Source organism: Streptopelia decaocto (assembly GCF_964273445.1).
Source record: "Streptopelia decaocto genome assembly, chromosome: 9".
NCBI lineage: Eukaryota > Metazoa > Chordata > Aves > Columbiformes > Columbidae > Streptopelia > Streptopelia decaocto.
This window is the reverse complement of record NC_138664.1, coordinates 13,584,710-13,604,155: the sequence shown is the minus strand read 5'-3', so window position 1 is coordinate 13,604,155 and position 19,446 is coordinate 13,584,710. Positions and strand designations below refer to the sequence as shown.

Below are 19,446 nucleotides of genomic sequence, written 5' to 3'. Positions count from 1 at the left end.
GGGGGGGGCACGCGGAGCCTCGGTACTTTTCATTTGGTTTGTTTGGGGTGTCTTTGCCTTTGTTGTTGTTTTGTTCATTAGCTTCTTGTTGTTCATTTGTTTGTTATTAAGCTGTTACTCTATATAGCTCCTCGGTGGTGCTTACAGAGTATGGATAAACCTAGCCTGCTTCCTCACAGGAGATGACAATTTTCCTTGCAACAAGTGATTGAAGCTGCTATAGATTTTTCCCGGCAGCCCGGGCGGCCGCTGCTCTTTCATTTGCATGTGCTCGCCCTTAGGGGGCAGCACGGTCGCGGAGCATCAATGCGCATGCGCAGTTAACACGCCGCAGTACCGGATTTCTGCCACCGAGCGGCAGCACAGAGCGCGTCCAGGGGTGCAGTACCGAGCCCCGGCCAGCAGGCGGCAGCACTGACAACGAAATGTCCGAGACAGAAACCCCCAGCAGGCACAGACATGGAACAGTCGCAAAGTACAAATTCCCAGGTACAACAGCTGCCGTGGGGCTGGGGTGCAGAGAAGTGAGAGAGCGGGGAGGACAGAGTGCGGGGGGGAGACAGCGGGTGGTTTGGGGGTGCAGGCACCCCGGAGGTCTGCAGGCAGCGTGCTGACAGCCCACTGGTGCCAGTCCCAGGGCAAGGGCGGTTTGAGCACGGGTATCAGCTGTGGCAAAGGGTTTCAGGAGGTTCATGGCCCTGGGGGGAGAATTTGGGCATGTTTGGCAGTGGGCACTGGAGGCCCCGAGGCAGGGTTTGGGGTGTTTCGGGGCCCCGGGGCAGGCTGGGAGGGCTCTGGGGCAAGGTCGAGTGGCCGGAGTTTCAGGGCAGTACGTGCTGGGGGCTCTGAGGACACTGCAGAGCAAATGGCAACAACTGTCCGTGCCGTGTGAGGCTTGTGGGAGGCCATGCAGGTTGCAGGAGCATCTGTCATCCAAAGGCCTTACTGTTGACCCTAGCTGAAGCAAAAGACATTTCTGTCAGTTGAGAATGAGATGCCACCAAGGACTGCGGCTTGTCCTACGAGGATGGGGCGTGAAGGTTCTGGGAGGCTGGGAGACGCATGTCGCTGTGGGTGTTGTTCCACGCCTGCACCAGCTCTGTTGTGCCCCCCCGGCACGAGAACGGCCTGGAGGACGCGCAGGTGACGGGAGGCCCTGGGTGGTGGTTCCAGCCGCGCGGGGGCGGCTGCTGCCTGCAGCCCGGACTGAACACAAACCCATGGGGACAAATGACTTTTACGTAGACATGAGTTACAAAGGCAGATTTTACTAGAAAAGAAGACAGACTTTGTACTTGTAGCTATTCCCGTGGTAAATACAGTGGTGTAATGGAGTAAGCAAAGCTAAACCACTGGTAAATTATAAAATACAAGTGGTGAGAGTGGCTCTTTTAATAGAGAGTTTTCCTTTAAAAAGCCCTCTACAGTTCCATACTGTTGCTCAGCTAAAATGAGTAGATTCCCATTTTTCAAAGAACTGAGTTGTTTTTTTTGTTGTTTTTTCAATTTTTGCCAAAACCCTGTTTTTTTCAATAGGTGTAGGCAACAAGAGAATTATTGTTACGTCCTGGAGTAAGGACTCTTTCCCTTCGGGTACTACACGGCTCTCTAAAACCTCATCAGCTTGTCCCTAAATCCCAGCTGGGTGATAGTTTAAATTTATTTGGCACACATTGAAAAGTATTAAAAATATTCACTTAAAAAAGGGGGGGAATTATAAATACCTGTGGCTCGAGAGCTTGCAGAACACAGCTGCATTTTCCTAACAATCATTTTATCATGTCCTACCATTATTCTCATCATCCCCTAATCAAAGGATTCAATGTTTTAAGTCCTTCTGGGATGCAGCAAATTCAGAGACAGGAGAAAAAAAAAAAAAAAAAAAATCAAACTAAACCAAAAAACAAGACCAAAAAAAATCCAAACACAAAAAACAAGGCAAGACCTTTAACCCATTCCAGACCAGTTTGTCAGATATCAGTGGAAACCCAGGCCTGCGGTATCTCCATTTCCTATGATCTGGACCATAAAGATCTTCCTTGGGTTTGGCAAGTAACTTGTGTTATTGGGTCGGACTGAACATGCACCAGCACTAAAATATGTTTAAATACTGTCAAAACACCAGCAGGCTGAAATAAATATTTGCCACCACGAGGAGTGCAGAAACGCTGTCCTCAGTGACGTAGCCATTTCAAACACTAGGAGCGTCTTTCATGAGAAAAAAATAAGCTGAAATAACCAGCTCAGAGTAGATCGGAGATAAAGCAGTTCAATTAAACTCAGTAACCTGAAGGAACAACAAGTGACCTACGAATAATTTGAAATTTGCCATTAAGAGATATATCCCTTTCTTTAAAAAGTGAAAATGTGAAGATAAAATTGGAGAGCTGGAGCAACCGATGAATTTAAATGTCAGATTTTTTTTTAAAGAGTCTCTGCATTTTTATTGGATGTAGCAGAACAGCCAGCACCACCACCGAGGTGGGAAAAAACCAAAACCACAACAAAGTAGTAAAAGAAACGGGAATTTGAGTATGGGTACAAAAAATTTAACTTTTTAAAAGCTAACCTATTTAAGATAGTCTTCTTCCTTTGCCAAGTCTGCAGGTAGAGCCTAACATTTCTTGCATCAGATACAGATATAAAGAACATTGCTCTAATCTGGAAAAAGTGTTATTTTTAGATTTCAAATGCTATGTAAGCAACATTAAAGAATTTTTTAAAGTTTCTCTCCCCTTCCCCTAAAGGCCTCTTTTCAACCATAAGCACTAGTAAATACATTCCATGGTGTCTCTGTTTAAAGAGACCATCAGTAAATTATTACAGCGTGACAAACAGAAACAAATCAAGATAAATGAGACACTAAAGCATTTCTATGTGGCTATAGTACAAAATCATGATCAGGTCAGCAACCGTTTGTGACGCTCATTCCCCAGAGGACAGCAGTTCTACCCTGGGAATCGGCTGCTGCTGCCACCACCAGCGCAAGCAAATGGGTAACCTGGATCTCTGCCTTTTTTTATTTTGGTCATTGCTCTTAGAGAATAACTGGAGTCCGAATACAATCTGCAACCCTTTTTTGCTTTCAGGAAGAGGAATACTGGCTGCTGTACACGCCCTCTTCGCACAGGCAACAAGAATTCAATCCTCAAGAAGCACATAATTAGGCAAATAAAAGCATCCAGATGCCCTAAGTATACTCTAATATTAGTTTAATCCCCAGAGCCATGTAAAAATACATTCTAAATTAACTGCTTTTCAGGGGACCATCAAAGTTCATAAATAAACAAAGAACCAACTCCCTGCAGACTCAATCAGGGCTGTCAATTCACAAGAGGTTCTAAGTCCTCCTTCACGATATATTTGATATACTTTAGCACAGCACAGGCATACACTAACACATAGCTACAGCATTAAAAGTTGTATGTGCAAGTTCCTATTCAAACTCCCCTTTCACAGGCTTGCTGGCAGAGGTTGATTACTTCCCATAAAACTTCTTATTCAGAAGAAAGATCAGAAGGTTGACATTCACTTTTGCTCTGTCGAACAACTTCATGACTGCAACGCCTTCATACTGCAGCTGCAAAAGATCCTGCCAAAGAGAATACCTTTAGAAGAGAGGAAGCCTTGAGATCCTATAGAGAATATTATACAAGACCTGGTGGTACACCAGGTTTTTGAGGAATATCTATCACAAAGTACATGACATAAGATAGAAAAACAACAGTCATTAACAATCTGCTCCTACTGCATGAAAAACAGTCGGTCTGAGGCCTTTAAGATGTTAGTTTTTTAATCTGTGTTTATAAAAATATATTACAAAAGAGGGCAGCAATATTATAGAACACCATTCTAAGAAAGCCAAATTTCAGCTCTAGCCATCTGCAGGCCTTTCATTTGCACGGGAGTCATAAAGGAATTGCAACATTTAGCACAGGTCTCCTATGTGCCTAATTATATTATGTACCCATGGAACAGTACAATAGCCCACAGCATCATTTTCTAAAAATCTTAGTTGCCACGGGTCATAGTGAGGTGGTTTAGAGCACAGCTAAACTGCAGAGAAAGAAACGGCATCTCTCGGAGGATGACATGCATGGTGCCGATTCAGTCTCTCGCTGTTTCATCAAGCAGCATTTCTAGTTACACTTTGCTCCCGTCAGTGACACACCTGACAGAGCAATGTGACCCACTTAGCTCACCAATTCACGTCTTGCAGCAAGCCCACTCCCGAACAACTGGAGAGGGTGTTCAGGTAGTGTTACTGCAGGGAAATGTGCATGAGCCAAAATCTGAATCCAGCTCCTGCAGCTGTTGAGCCTGGGCAACAGCGAAGTGAATAATCATAAAGCTATTTCTGCTGCTTTCTGCAAAAAATTTGGCAATGGCAATGCAAACGTTTTTAAATGATGCCACTGTTAATGCTAGAGTTGGATGACCCACAGCAGTTCCCTGTTGCTGTGCTCTCAGAACATCTAATTTTCCAGCAAAGCAGCACTACAAAGGCTCGGTGCTCTAGCAGCACGTGCCTGAGGAGCCAGTGCCCCCGGGCAGCCCCATGAACCAATGAGTTTGTGACCAGCTCTGATGAATTAGGGCTGGAATGAACCAGGGGAGTCCTCAGAGCACGAGCAGCCTGCGCAGGGCAGCTCTCCCCGCAGCCACTGAGGTGGCACAGACATCGCAATGCAAGGGGCTCCTGCACACAACCTGTTTCAAGACCCCTGAGGCATCCACAATTAACAAACCCAACGACGCCCAAGTTGGGTGGGAGGTGGGCAGAGACAGCAGTGGAAGAAGGGGACAGAGACACTGGGTGTGACAGTGCTGGTATGGGAAGAAGAACAGGGAACCGTCTGGGGAATGGTCAGTCAGTATTTCTGCTCCGGCAGCCTGGCCCAAGCCCAGGCCGAGGACTCCCAGGAACAGTACGGCTAAAGCAATGGTGAGTGTGGGGTGGCAGACAGAGTCTGGCAAATGGACCTTACATGCCACTATTAACTAGGACAGTTCTTACCTGATAATGTAACATAAAGGTTTCCATCTGTACCCCCATGAATTTTGCTTTAACCTCAAAATCTCCTACTTCTTCTGTTGGGCTGATTTCAAATATCACATTTTTAAACCTATGGAATTTAAGAAATTAAACACCACAGTTCATTACAAAACATGCAATTTCTACTGAAACAGGGAGAGAATATGACATGAAATCTGAAGGTAAATTTCTAAGAATTCTATTCTCAACTCTTTATTCTATATCCCCATTTAGAATAAGACTGTAAAAGCCTACCAGGCTCAACACAACATTGAATGGAAGCCTAATGGATTCTATGTCCAACAGGCTGCACCTTCACACAAGTGTATTAGGAAACATGGTAACAGCCCATGCTTTAGTGTTGCACATCTGTGCCGCCTTCAGCGCACAAAGTACAAAACATGATTCAGAGTTGAAAAAAAATTCTAGCAACAGGCAGCTTCTCTATATTCCACAGAAGACACACCAAGTTCTCAAGGCTAACAAAGGGCAGGGGGACAAACTCAAGCTAGCATTAATTTGATTTTTTTGAACGGTGAGAGCCATTAAGCACAGTAGCAATTCACCTGAAGGGGTGCCCACTGTTCCATGACTGCAGGGGTGGCAGGGGAGGGGGGAGGAGAATGTCATGTTTAAATCCTGTTACACTGCTCCATTAAAGACCTGCTTCACTTCAACCAGACCAAAAAAGAAAGGAACTGAGAAGTGATCACTATGCAAGGTTTCTTGGCCCTGGCACGCCAGCCTAGGTTGCCAAAACAATTTATTCAGCTTTAATACCTAAGTCTACAAACAATGCTAAATTCCAAGAACAAACCCAGAAGACAATCTGTCACGATCCCAAAAGAAATCTCAAGAGCTTCTGTTCCTCAACTGCCAACACCTGGACTAGTTTACAAAAAGAGACAATAATTCAACTTACCCATTTTCCTCCAAGAAGGTTATTTAGCTCTAAAGAATTTTTAAAAGATACTCACTGGTTACTTTGCAGGTCCTCAATCTCTAAAAGCACTCCCTTCTCATGTAGTCGAGCTGCTGTATATTTTAGAGAAATCTTTTTACTGTTTTTGCCTTTCATTTCCCGAGGTTTCTTAGATACTCTGAAGAGACAAAAAAAAACCAACAACCATAAACAAAACCACACTAACCAACAACAACAAACAACAACAAAAAAACCCCAAACAACAAAACAACCCCACAACACACACCAAACAAGATGATCAGTCAAATGAGTAAAGAGATTTCAGACAGCAAACACTGAATCCTGGTTAGATGAGGTGACATGACCAGTATAGCTAATCAGCTCTGACTAACACAGCTGAGAAAGAATGTATTTCTACTAGTAAGTTTATCTACAAAGCACTTGTAGCTCAGATCAGATCTTTGATTTTCAGCTGCTTACCAATAACTCTTACACTACAGGTGAAGAAAAATACAATAACAATAAAAGCAAACAAACATAACCACATGGTGGTTCACAGAAAGCAGCACCACTTGTCTTTAGGCAGAAATGGTCTGGTGAGAATGGACATGGGAAGGCTGAGACTACTCAACAACCTCCTTGCCCCCGTTTTCACTGGTAGTTGCTCTTCCCACACCGCCCTGGGGAGGAAGACAATTTTTTTTTCAAGAACATCTGAATTATCTTGCACTACAACAACTGACTCCTCTCAGGATAAAAAGAGGGCAATTCGTGATCAATGCTTTCCATGTAGGTAACTGTTATTTTCATTCTCTGCTCCTAGACAGAATGACAGGACAGACTGCCAGAGCAGCACATGCATTATCTGGGCAACCTGCTTCATATCCACTGGTCTCTCTGCACTCCCCTCTCCCAGAGGAACCCAGTTTCTTTCAGGTATGTGTTTCTGACCCCATTCGGGTCACTGTCCTCTCCTCACATTTCCCCACCACTGCTGAGACCCTTTCCCGAGAACTATCACTGTGGTAAAGAGCTTGGCTGAAGAGCTTTGAGCAGATGGCATTATGATTGTTCTTGGCAGCAAACTACACGTTTTCTGTAAGATGCACTTCTAGGGCCACGGCACGGTTCTGAGATACTTACTTGCCCTTGCTGGCCAGGTTATCCAAGCAGGTTTTGATGTAGCTTTTGTAGTAATCCACTTGTTCCCCATAAAAAGTAGCTTTGGAGTTCAAGGCAGTGTATGTCTGCTGCAGCTTCACAAGCTCTGCCTTTCTTCTCTGACGGTATCTGCGCTGATTTCGGATATCCTACACCGCAGAGAAAGGACGGGCAGAGATTTCACAGTCATTTGAGCTCTCCAGTTCTCAAGCCCAAAGCACAGAGCATTTGAAACACACCACTGGATTCTGCTCAGTCTTGCTTCATGCTCCAAGCTGGACCCCTCAGCTGCACTCGCCCCATTTTAAGTGTCACCACCTCCTCTCTGTGATGGAGCTTTTGGAACTAACCAACTCTACGCAGCGGCTCATTTGAACCTTTTGTTGCTCTCTCAAACTTCCAACGCTGTCCTAGTTGCAATGACCAGAGTGGGCACTGACAGTAAGTGATCTAAAATAAGGCAGCAATTCTTGCCACGACTGGGTAGGAAAGGTATCTTACAAATCAAGAACTGCAAACCCAGCAGCACAACTTCCTTGTCCTTGTTTCTTCGTCAGCCATCTTTAAGCATATGTTACCTTAATACCCGAACAAAAATATCACATTCAAGTCAACTTCTATTTTCTTTTCTGATACATATTAATGACTGTACAACTAATTCTAATCTGATTCTAAAGGTGATTATTTATTCACTTTATATACATAACATTACCAAAGTAGTTTATCAGTAAACACATGATATAAAATACATTGTCACTGTATAGCAATGTACAACAGTATTAGATCGCTTTTGCAAGTCTTTCTCGGCTTCCCCCTTTACCATTTTGGTATTCTTGAATGGGTGCATTTGAATGAAAATGGTTAGGATGTTTTTAAATTATGGGCAAAACTTTCTCATGTGACCAGGTTTGTAGAGGTGCTACTGAAATTAGTAAAAAGGAGCAGGAAAAAAGATCACACACCAGGACAGCCCCCCCAAATTATAACGCTTTTCCTTGAAGTGCCATGCCAAGAGGTAGAAACGCTGCAACAAAAGGAGGCTTAACCTCTGTAAATTAGCTACTACAAAACTTTAAACTCATGCCAGTTTCACAATGCTGCAGGCTCTGGGACAACTCCACTATGATCACTAGGAAAACACGACTGGCCTACCTTTGCGATGTCATTGATTAGTTCCTGGTATTTATTTTCTGCATTCACTGTCCCCAGTTCTGTCAACTTCTTCAGGCCTGTCTTGATTTTATCTTTTTTTTCTTGAAGATTTAAGTTGCCATCTTCCTTTACAGACACAGATTTTTTCATCTTATCGGGAGTTTTAGCATCACGAATGGCTCGTTTCTGCATTGCTCTTTGATGCTCCGCTTCCTAGACAAAGAAAACCAAAAATTACAAGTTCATCAGCAGATCCATTTTAAGGTGACAAAGAACGAGAAACAGATTGTCTGACCTCTGGCATAACACAGGACAGAGTTTTGCTTGGTCATTCCTGTACTGACTCCAGTGAATCCATGTTTGATGAACATGTTCCATGTGTGGGAACCAGCAGAAGCCTACCTGCCATTCAGAATGGTCCTCTAGATAGTTTATAGCAACTACCAGAGGAGTAAGATTCACACATACAATTTATTTCCATTATATTCCCTCCTTATAATTGCTACACAGTGTTCCAACATGAGTGGAGATTGCTTCACTGCAATTCATAAATGAGGATTCCCAAGTACACCCACATGTATCTAGACAGATGACAATTTCCTAGTCTAAAAAGAATGTTAGTAAACAACTTCATACTTGCTCTGAGGTAGCTGGAGTTTCCAAGATTTCAGTCAGCGTCTCCCCTGGTTGGAAGCGGATTACATCAACAATTAAACGTTTTGTGCTGCAAAGAAATCAAGAAGAATAGGAGAAAAAAAAATTAAACTGAAAGACCTTCAACACTGTTCTATTCTGCAATAACAGCAACATTACTGATTTATCTGAAGTCAGATTATCACTGGATGCGTGCTTAGGTAGTCATAGTTAGACCAGACCAGAACCCTAAGAAGCACTTTACTATTTTGACAGCGTCCTCAGAAACCAGTTGCCTGAAAGGTTCACCCACGTAGTACACAGGATTTGCTCTGCTGTACCCCCTCAAACAGCAAGAATGTCCCCGCATGTATTCCAAGGCAGCCCTAGTACTGCCATACGGCCACAAAAGCGGCATTTCAAAGGGGAAGGGTAAAGCAGGCAGCTGCAACAGCCACCCAATACAGACTTTTAAAGAACAACAAGTTCAACAGTGACAAAGAACTAACAAGAACAAATTTAATAGCCACAGCATTGAAAGGACATGGGTACAAGCTCAGTGTATTTGGAGTAACAGTCCCACATTTGTTTAAATTACACTTTGATTTTCTTATTTTCAAACGAATATTAGCTATGAAAATTCAGGTTCCTCATTCTCTTGAGAAACACACCAGATAGTTACCGTCCACTTACTTCAGCAGAATCTGCCTCGCATCCATCTCTGCATTCTCATCACCAGGAACGTCAAATTTATTAGCGAGCGTGAGAGAAACCTCAGTTTTTGCTAGCATCTCCCTGTTGGGGTCATTAACATTGCCAGACCCTTCCCCTGCCAAGCAGAAAGAGTTTATAGATCAAATTGTGTTCTTTACATTCTTGACTGCCAGAGCTTTGTGATTTTTCCGTGCGTAATAGACCACAGAAAAACTACACTGTTTCCTATGCTGTCAAAAGGACACTTCAAAAGCCAAAACCAGCTTTTAAAATCATCATCTTGAATATGTTACACACTTTTCCTTCACAAAGCTGAGAGAATGCACCAGCCAGAAAGGCACCACAAAATCACTAGTTTGTATTCCTTAAAGATGTATGTGTATTCCACACTGTATCTCAGCATCTCTCTCTACTGAGAAGAGTAGCTGACCTGCCAGAAATACTCTATAAATAAAACCATGCCTCTATGTCTGTGTCCTCGTTAGAATGAAATTTCCAAGCTAAAAGCGAAGCCCTTGCTGGCAACTGAGCTTGTAGTCTTCTATTAAACACAGTAATCTATCCTACTTTTGCTCAAATTGTGTCCAAACTTCCATCACAACAGTTGTCAGGATGCTTCCCCTCCTGTCCCCCCCTTTTAAAGGGCTGCAAAAAGATTAAACTCTGACATACTAACCACACCAGTACAATGCACACAGGAGAAGAGAAAGAACCCATTTTTTTCAGGGGAACGAATTCTGCAGTCAGAAAGAACACAGAGGAACAAATCTGCTGATGCTTTTTAGAGCACATCCTCCCAGACGACCCATGATGATTCCTTAAGTTTGTTTACCATACTTCAAATCATTTAAGGTAATATCGCATATTTCTTAAGTACAATAAACTAAACCACCTATTAAGGACTCAATTGTAGGAACCTCTCCAAGATCGTCCAGCATCTCATGAATCGGATCATTGTGCTCAGGAGCAATCGCATCTTGATGGTCTAAGAGCAACTAGATGAACAGAAAGAACATTTATGTTGTTAATCGTACAACCTTTTCTAGACAGTAAAATTATATTACTTTGAACTGGTGTATTTTTGAAAAAGATCTTAAGTCATTTGAGTCCAAAGCAGCAACATCAACATTCAAAGCTGTGCCATTATCACACACTCAAATATTTTCAAAAGAAACTCAGAGAGGTCACAAGCAAATTACTTAATTCTACAAGCCAACAAGCTCTTGCAAACTACAACCAAAGACAACTTTCAGCCGTGTATTTGGTAAATCTGTGTTTCAGCCAGAAGCAGCATTTTCTTTGTAAGCACTGCAGATAAGGAGCAAGTATGACTGATGTATACTTACAGTGTGTGTATTGATGATTTCACCAATAGAAATATAAATAACTGGTTTAGTGAGAGTCACCAAGTCAGAATATTCATCAATATTAAATTTATCCTGCAATTCGGGAACCTCACATGCAGCCTGAAAAAATCGTCTTCAGAAAAAAGGAGAAAAGATGAGTCAGAATGACTCTGAGAGTCACACTGTGTATCATGAGCAGTAATTCCCCATGACAATCCCAAGTGTAGTCTCTCTCTTCTTTAAACTACGGTACGTTTAAGCATACTACAGTTCGTCAGCTTTAGTTAAACGCGCCAGAAGTAACTAGTAAAATCAAGTATTGGTATTAGCGGTTTGACACTGGCTCATTTTCAGCATTTGCAGGCCTGGTCTGTAGCTCTGGTGACCACTGTAGTAACGCCCCTTGCTTCCAGCAATCTCTGGTTTTCTTTCTTCCAAAACATGAGAAGTATAAGACGACGATTCTTGAACAAAAGCGTACTTGAACCATACGAACAGCTAAATACTTTGATCCTGAGCACCACTGGGCTTCCATGTGGAGCCAGGGCTCTTACGGGACAGAAGAGTATATGACCATTCTAGCTGTCCATGTCCAAAGTATCACAATAAACATATGCAAAAGCAACCTTTGTTTTGGAAACTCCCATGTCAAAATACTTGACTTTGCAATCTCATTAACAGACAGTATATTGCTCATAAATTCCAGGCACGCATTTTATCTAACACTGTCATTGATGCTTATGGTAGTCTGGAGTGCAATCTCCTATTTTCAACAGACAGCATATTTGACAGAGATAGAATTTATTGTATTTAAAATGTGTCATTATCCCTTTTTACTTGCAAAGTTACCCTCTGCCAGACTTCCCAACTTCATCAGCTAAAGGTCTTCTACCTGAATTTCTGGTATGAGTGCGACAGGTATTCATTAATGATGCTCAGGTGCGCGTTGTCTCCCATGAACATCTTATTGGATGCAGCATGCTGCAGCATCTTCGCAATGGAGCCCAGGTTTCTGCGTTGGTCCGTGGTCAACTGACCTCCAGCTGAAAGATCGATGATGTCAAACGCATCTGGTGCAACAATGGCTGGATTCATGTAGCGATAATAGAGTAAGTTGCCGACAATCTAGAAAAAGTTGAGAAGAAACATGTCAAGGAACCATGGTTTAGGACCCAATTTAATTTTATTCAAACTACTTTGACTGCACTTTAATAAATTATTTTCTTGTAAGCCAGAGGCCCCTTCCAAGATAAAGGTTCTGCTGTGCTGATGCGTACAAGCACATACTGTCCCAAAGAACCTACAGTGTGTATGTGGGGAAATTAACACACAATAGGACGGTCAACACAAAGAGGAAGACTGAGCACTACCAGTCACAGGACAATACACCACCAGATATTCATATGCATAAAGATTTAAAACTTTAACTTATAAAAATGTATGGACAGGAGATACTACAAGTTACCAATGGACTGCTCATCCGAGCATGAGACAGTGTCAGGAGAATTAAACATAATCGTGTTAGTCTAGTAGAGGGAAGAACGATCACGGTATAGAGAAACCCGGTGATGCAGTTCCAATATGGAACAAGAGCTAATTCTTAGAGAAGCGTGCAGAAATAGCCACCATCTCTGACACAGCAAAAATGGTGAGGAAGCACGGCGCACTAAGGAGTTAAACTGAGGAAAACAACTTTCCATTCCTCCTCCAAAGCCCTTTTCTCTTTCAGAATCATTCTTTGATAAGTCAGCACAAAACTACAAAAGACACAGACCTCCTGTTCAAAGTTAGCAAGAGTAACTGAGAAACCATTTAATCCAGAGGTAAGAAAATCAGAAGTACAGAAGATGAATGGCATTTGACGCTCCGAAATCCAATTTACCTAGTCAAATGTGAGCAGCAATAAACTCCAAGGAACCAAAAATAAAGATGTCACATCATCTATATGCTCACAGATATACTTCTAACCTGTACTTGATATTTTGCCAAAAGTAATTCTGGCAATGAAAAGGAATTAACCCAACATGTTGATGTAAAGCGATAGTTCTCACACCGCATGCTCTAGTATTTCTGGTGGTTCACAGACATTTCCAGAGGGCCAGGCCACCTGACCTTGGCTACACCTGCTTGGCACGGGACTTAAATGCATGGAAGAGATCGGGGTCTGAACAGACAGCTGAAAACAGAGAGAAAAAAATACAGCCCTTGCTGAGCAGCCCCAGAAATTGTTAACCTTTCAGTGAGGTCACGTTTGTGACAACTGTTTCATGCAAGTCCCTGCTGTACTCTCACAGACTGTGTCAGGGGCTGACAACAGTCAGAGCTGTTTACTACCAGTAACAAGAAAACACATCTGTGAAAGAAATCGTATTAATAACTTTCAGACTTGCAGGGGGAGAAGAACAGTGTGTTATATGGGTAGCTTTGGTTGCTAAAAAAAAATAAATCTACAAGTAGTCATGGTACACAACTGCAGTTTTGACTTTCATGTGGACAGTTATTTGGTTCCATGAGGATTAACAAAAGCCGCAGCTTTCCACCTAAATTTACAGATGGAAGAAATTAATTCACCTGCATAGAAAGAATCGATGTCTCAGAATGGGAAAGCACAGAACTAGAAGAGAGAAGAAAACAGCATTCAGATTGGTAATTATTTTGTAACGAAGCAGAGGCAGAGAAGTTTAAAGAGACGTTATCAAGTATTCTAAGATCTAAGATTAACAAGCAAAGCATTCATGAACATACAGCCTTCACAATTACCCAAAGCCATAAAACCAAAGAAACTTCAATGAAAACTCCAAAGCTATACTCATCGGAGAGCGACTATTATTAGGATCGTTTTAGTTCTCCAGACCTACTGAAATGCAAAATACAAAACCGACTAGACATTATGGAAAGTGACTCTCTACATGTTGCTACCAAAACATCCCAGAGTGTTACAGATAGGGGAATTAGGAATATCAGACTTTTGCATATACTTTTTAACTTGACATTGTCTCTTTAAGAAAAAAGCATCTGGCTGTGATGACACCAGCAAAACCAAGGTTTACTTTCTAGGAGCAAGAGTACCCCAAGTCAAGGCATATAAAGGACCAAATGCCAAAGATATTAAAAGCAAAGCAGATGCAACAGAAAACCTCCTTCCAAACAATACATTACATCTGAGGCAATGTATATGAAGCTAACAATCAAAAGTCCCATGTGAAACATTTTCTACGCTCAGAAGTAAATAAATAAGCTTTATATAGGTTTACATGCTATCCTCTCCACACATACACCCAACAAAGGAGAAGAATGAGATGTGCTTGCCACAGCTAATGTGGATGACAATTATTCACAAAGGTGTTCAGATCCTCACCTTCAGCAGCTCATCCTCACCAGCATCAGGAAACTTCTCATGCAGTGAGTCCTTTAGTACCTTGGCAATGAAACGCATTCCATAACTTCAAGAGAAAGAAAGGGGCAAATGAGACTGCTGCAAGCACAAACCACCAACAGCCTCTCAGGGATAACACTGTGGTGCAACAGACTCACGGGATTTTGTCCACTGAACTAACGATGGCAGACAGGAACTTGTCTGTCACTGTCCTCATGTTTCTGATCGAGGCATCCAGGCGCGTCCTCACCTCTTCATGACTTAGAGCTTGTTCAGGTGTAACATCATACGGCAGTTTGCTGTTTGAAAAAGTCAAACACGTGAAGGTGAATATTCCTCAGGCCAGCATATTTCAGGAATTTCTACCTTGACACATTAGCAAGCTTGTATCCACATAGCTGCTGAGAGCTGTGCACGGTCTTGAGTTAACCTTTCGGGCACTGGAAGAGATGAAGACCTCTTGCTTTAGCTTCCTCGACTCTCTCTTGCAATGGCCACTGTGAGAAAAGGCCCAGCTAACTCAAAACAGTATCTTTTTTACAGCATGCACACTAGGCAACAAAGTGCCATCTGTGCCATGGAGCAGTTCTTCAGGCTGCAAATAAACTGGTGAAAATGCAAGCTATGCATTTGAACATAAGGATGATAAAACACCAAAGAACATTCCTTCTTCCAACTCCTCATGAGATTCCCTTTCAATACACTCAGCACCATCGCCAGAATATCTTTAGAATCTCAGATGAAAGATGTCTCAAGGAGATGGAAAAGCTGGTGTCTTGGACAGATGCATGCAGTGAAGCCAAGGATGGTCTGGAACGATTAACTGAGCAGTGCAAAACAACCAAGCAATGTTTAGAAAAACACAGTAGTAACATTTCCCATACCTGGCCTCGCCAGTTTGAGACTCCATCTGGTTAACCCAAGACTTGTAAATATCCACTGGATCAGTTTTGATATTGAGTGATTTATCATCGATTATTTCTTTTACAACCGGTGCCAGGATCTGCCTCAGGGCATTCTGACCGCGGGCACCACGGTTGAAACTCACTACCATTTTAATAACAGTAGGATTCCCAGTCACAATTTCTTGTATTTGGTCTACTTTTGATCTGAAGAAGAAAGAATAAACATGAAACATGAGGTAGACATAATTCTGTCAGGTGGCAGATACATTTCTCAGCTTAAAAACAACTGTTAAAGAGCATCACTGTCACAAAACAGATAATGGATTTGTGCTAAAAATCTCGATATGGCAATAAACTACAACACCGTACAAGAACAACACTGGAATACTTCCCAAGACAGATGAGGGAAGAAACCTCTATTCTGTCTATTTGGGAATTCAATGCAACTTGCCAGTAGTCATCTCAACAACAATTAATGCCAATCCAACTGTACATTCTATATGAGAGCACAATTCAAAAATACAAAGGAAATGAAGCATGTTTTATGTAGAGTAGAGAAAGAACAGTAGGTTTCTTCCAGTATTTAAAATAAGAAAACAAGGAAATCTACTACAAAAGCCACTCCTAATATACTGCTATGTGAAATACAGCAGTAGAGAACAAAGCATCTGCATTCCTTTGTTTACATGCCCCTGGTTTCAAGTATGAATTTAAGGGGGGAAAAAAAAAACCAACTCTTTTAGAAGTTATTTGGTTTAGGGCATACACCGTCTTCATGTTTAAAAAGCATTCCGAAGAATGCTGAAAGAGTAATTCCTCAAACATTTTATTGCACATTCTTCTTCCCAGGAAGTTGTGCAGCTCTGCACTGTAAAGAACTGAAGTCGTGAAACACTGAGCTCCTGAGGCCCAACCGATCAAGAACATGACTGAGGACAGCTGCTCCGTCAGCCCCAGCACTGACAGAAACAGGAACGCCAAACAAGAAAGCCTCTCAGTTTTAGCCTCCCCATCAGGTTTCGGAAATCCAGAGAACTTAGCTCTCTCCCGGGCTTGTAAAGCCCGAGTTTGCAGTTTGTTGGAGGTGTTTATAGCCAAACACTGGAGAACTGAGATCAGACTGAAATTTAGGATGTCTTTGCATCTGACTAGAAGTAGGAACCGCGTTAAACAGTGAAATGTTGACTGACGCAAAAACCCCTCATCCTCAATGGACATACCTCCTTTACAGACTTACTTAAGGACAGATATGAAACCGGAAGACAACAATGAAGGGACAGTTCAGCATTATCTGCATATTAGCATGAGACACACCATGAAAACTGCCTCAATTCAAGAAATTGCCCAACTCACTCAACAGCTAGAATGTGCCATATATTACCACATACTTGATCTCTTCCTGCAATGCTGTTTGGAAAAGCCGTAACAACAGGTATTCCTCTCTTTGATTGGATGCATAGTTATACAGTGTGAAGATGACAGAATCCATGAACTTTGTGGATTTGTTTTGTGGCATCTGAAAAATCAGCTTGGCCAAGTAGGTTGGGTTAGTCTACAACAAGAAAAATTACTTAGTGTGCATATCCACACAGGCCAGTGTCACTAAGAACTATGATGGCTCAAAACCACAGTGCACAAGCAAAGACTGTGCCAAGACACATAAGCCTACAACAAGAGGTCACCAAGCAGCATTGGAAGCTGCTTACCTGAAGTAAGTAGAATAGATGCTGATAGGCTTCCAGCTTTTCTCTCTTCTCTTTGCTCAAAGCTTTCAAACCTCCCCTTTGTTTGTTCAGCATCATCATGTCAGAGAGCTGTTCCTTGTTTTTCTTGGTAAGTTTTTTGCTATGAGAAACAACATCCTGGAAAGAACGAACAGGGACATATTCCACTCTAAGTATTTTATAACAGGCAATGTTAGAAAACAGTTGCATCTGAGAGCCCAGTTCTCTTGTACATGGAAAGGCAGGGTCAAGGTGTGCCTAGCGCTGTTAAACTGAAGCATTATTTGCTATGGCAGCAATTCCTCTGACTGGAAGTGCACGTTCTGCTTTGTCCTTGACTTCCTGAATTTGTCTGAAAACATGGAAGGGTCCGTCACTCTTGGCAGCAATTACTATCAGAGCCAGTAGCATCCTGAAGATGCTTGAAAATGCTTTTCTTTCTGAATTGGGCTTAAAACCTAAAAAATCCTGCTTCATGCTCAGCTGGCTCGGTATCTCCACACAATCTGACATCAATGGCACTTTTCGCTGCAGACACCAGTTCAAAAGCCGCAGGCTCCTCCCAGACTCATTTCACTACACTGGCTGAGGTTTTACACCAGGAGGAGCCTCGTGCCATGCCTCCCAGGACCCAATGAAAGGCTGACCAGAACTTCAGCCTGAAGAAAAGTCAATGCTCTATCAGCAAGAGCTGCTTCTGTGAAATCAATCACGTCAGCTGACAGAGAGGGCCTCCTTTAACCAACAAACACCAAGAGCCATGAGCATGTCTCCTGCCTCCTAGGTCACAGCTACCCCCCACCCACCACAAGGTTGTGGCCTATCACTTGTTAAACCACAAGGGAGCAAACCACAGGAGTTCTCAAAGCCTTGAAACACACAAGCTGTTTAATTCATTAGGTCTAGATAGCCTGGTGTTTGTTTGATTGTTTTAGCTTCAGGCCTTGCTTCTTTTACTCCTACAGCTTACTAAATTAGCAGAATGGAGTAAAAATGTACTGGGAGTAAAATCTGCAAGTCTGAAGCAACAACATTTTATGCTGGGCCTGAGCAATTGGTGCGCAAGGCCAGAAGCTCTCCATGCCAGCTATTGCTGGTCTCAGTTCAGTCTGCAGCTGGTTTCCCATGAGCATGTTTCCTACCTGCAATGTGATTTTGTTTTTCACTAGCAGCCCAATTTTTATGTCCATGAGGTTGAGGTCATTTTCCAGTTGCTGATTGGATCGGATCAAGGTTACAACTTCCTCACGTAGTTTCATTAGCTCAAGCTCCTCCTGAAAATCTTGGTCACTCTGATCAAGCAAATGGACAAATTTCCGAACGACAGCCATAGGTGGGTTTTTAGCATTAACTAAAATAGGCAAGAAAACATCAGGGATGAGAAACAGAAGCAGATACATGCCTTATCTATGTTTAAACAGCATATCAAGGAGCAGCCAGGATAAGATTAGCACCACCATGTCTAAACAGCTTGTGACATTCTGAATTTATTATTTTGAGTTAATCACAAGAGAAGCAAACAGTAAAGAATGAAGTCACAGAATCATAGAATGTCCTGAGTTGGAAAGGACCCACCAGGATCATGGAGTCTAACTCCTGTCCCTGCACAGGACAACCCCACAGGTCACACCGTGTGTCTGAGGACGTTGTCCAGTCTCTTCTTGAACACTGTCAGGCTTGGGGCCGGGACACCTCCCTGGGGAGCCTGTTCCAGTGTCCAGCACCCTCTGGGTGAAGAATTTTTCCCTCATGTCCAGCCAACAGTCAATATCAGCCTAGAGTAACTCACACAGCCAAAGTTAACTGCAAAGCTCTGGTTCTATCTTTCAGCAGCAAAAGCAATGGCTGGAATCAAGTATTCCTTCAGTCTAAAGAGCTACCCCACTCTTCACACTGCCCTGCCAACTTCATCCCAATCACTCTTTAAAACTATCCTGATGTTATAGATCACACCAGCAGCATCCCTTGCAAATAGAGATTTAAGACACATCTGTTTTATCCTCTTGGCAATACTTACTGAGGGTTTTGTAGTCTTCCCGTGCTTTGTTTGCGCGGATAAAGGCTTGAATTTTTATAACATCATTTATCTAGGATTAAAAAACAAATAAAGCACTCGACCTCATTCTGGAAAGAGTACAAACGCCAGGTACCGAATTCACTTAACAAGATAGCCTCTTACATGGTTTCTGAAATACTGCAGACGATCTCTGTAACGTCTTCTGGCTTGATACATCCTGGTCATTGATTGAATCTATAGAAGGGTAACCAAAATACTCACATAAAAACCTTTCCCACAAAATTCACTAGCCAAAAGGTTTACCAAAAGAGTCAGCAGGCAGCCTTCCCTACCTTCACCACCTGGTCCTTTTGTGCTCGCAGGTAATCCAACCGGGTTTGATAGGCCTTCCTCTGCTTGTAGCCACGCCACTGGGACTGAAAACAGAAAACAGGCACACTGACTTTACTCTTCTAATTAAA

General features: G+C 42.6%; 1 protein-coding gene across 1 annotated transcript in view; it reads right to left on the bottom strand.

Moving 5' to 3' along the window:
• Nucleotides 1-1,248: 1,248 nt before the first annotated feature.
• IQGAP1 (IQ motif containing GTPase activating protein 1) overlaps nt 1,249-19,446 on the bottom strand; it is a 58,018-nt gene continuing 39,820 nt past the window's right edge. The window contains exons 20-38 of the mRNA XM_082060684.1: nt 19,318-19,401; nt 19,148-19,219; nt 18,986-19,055; nt 18,111-18,319; nt 16,951-17,106; nt 16,633-16,796; nt 15,224-15,448; nt 14,498-14,638; nt 14,322-14,406; nt 11,856-12,088; nt 10,964-11,096; nt 10,510-10,612; nt 9,597-9,732; nt 8,907-8,994; nt 8,271-8,483; nt 7,101-7,267; nt 6,013-6,135; nt 5,018-5,126; nt 1,249-3,592 (exon numbers count right to left, since the gene is read on the bottom strand). Of these exons, the coding sequence (XP_081916810.1) occupies nt 3,479-3,592; nt 5,018-5,126; nt 6,013-6,135; nt 7,101-7,267; nt 8,271-8,483; nt 8,907-8,994; nt 9,597-9,732; nt 10,510-10,612; nt 10,964-11,096; nt 11,856-12,088; nt 14,322-14,406; nt 14,498-14,638; nt 15,224-15,448; nt 16,633-16,796; nt 16,951-17,106; nt 18,111-18,319; nt 18,986-19,055; nt 19,148-19,219; nt 19,318-19,401 (2,625 nt within the window). The 3' untranslated portion in view covers nt 1,249-3,478. The remainder of the gene's footprint in view (nt 3,593-5,017; nt 5,127-6,012; nt 6,136-7,100; nt 7,268-8,270; nt 8,484-8,906; nt 8,995-9,596; nt 9,733-10,509; nt 10,613-10,963; nt 11,097-11,855; nt 12,089-14,321; nt 14,407-14,497; nt 14,639-15,223; nt 15,449-16,632; nt 16,797-16,950; nt 17,107-18,110; nt 18,320-18,985; nt 19,056-19,147; nt 19,220-19,317; nt 19,402-19,446) is intronic.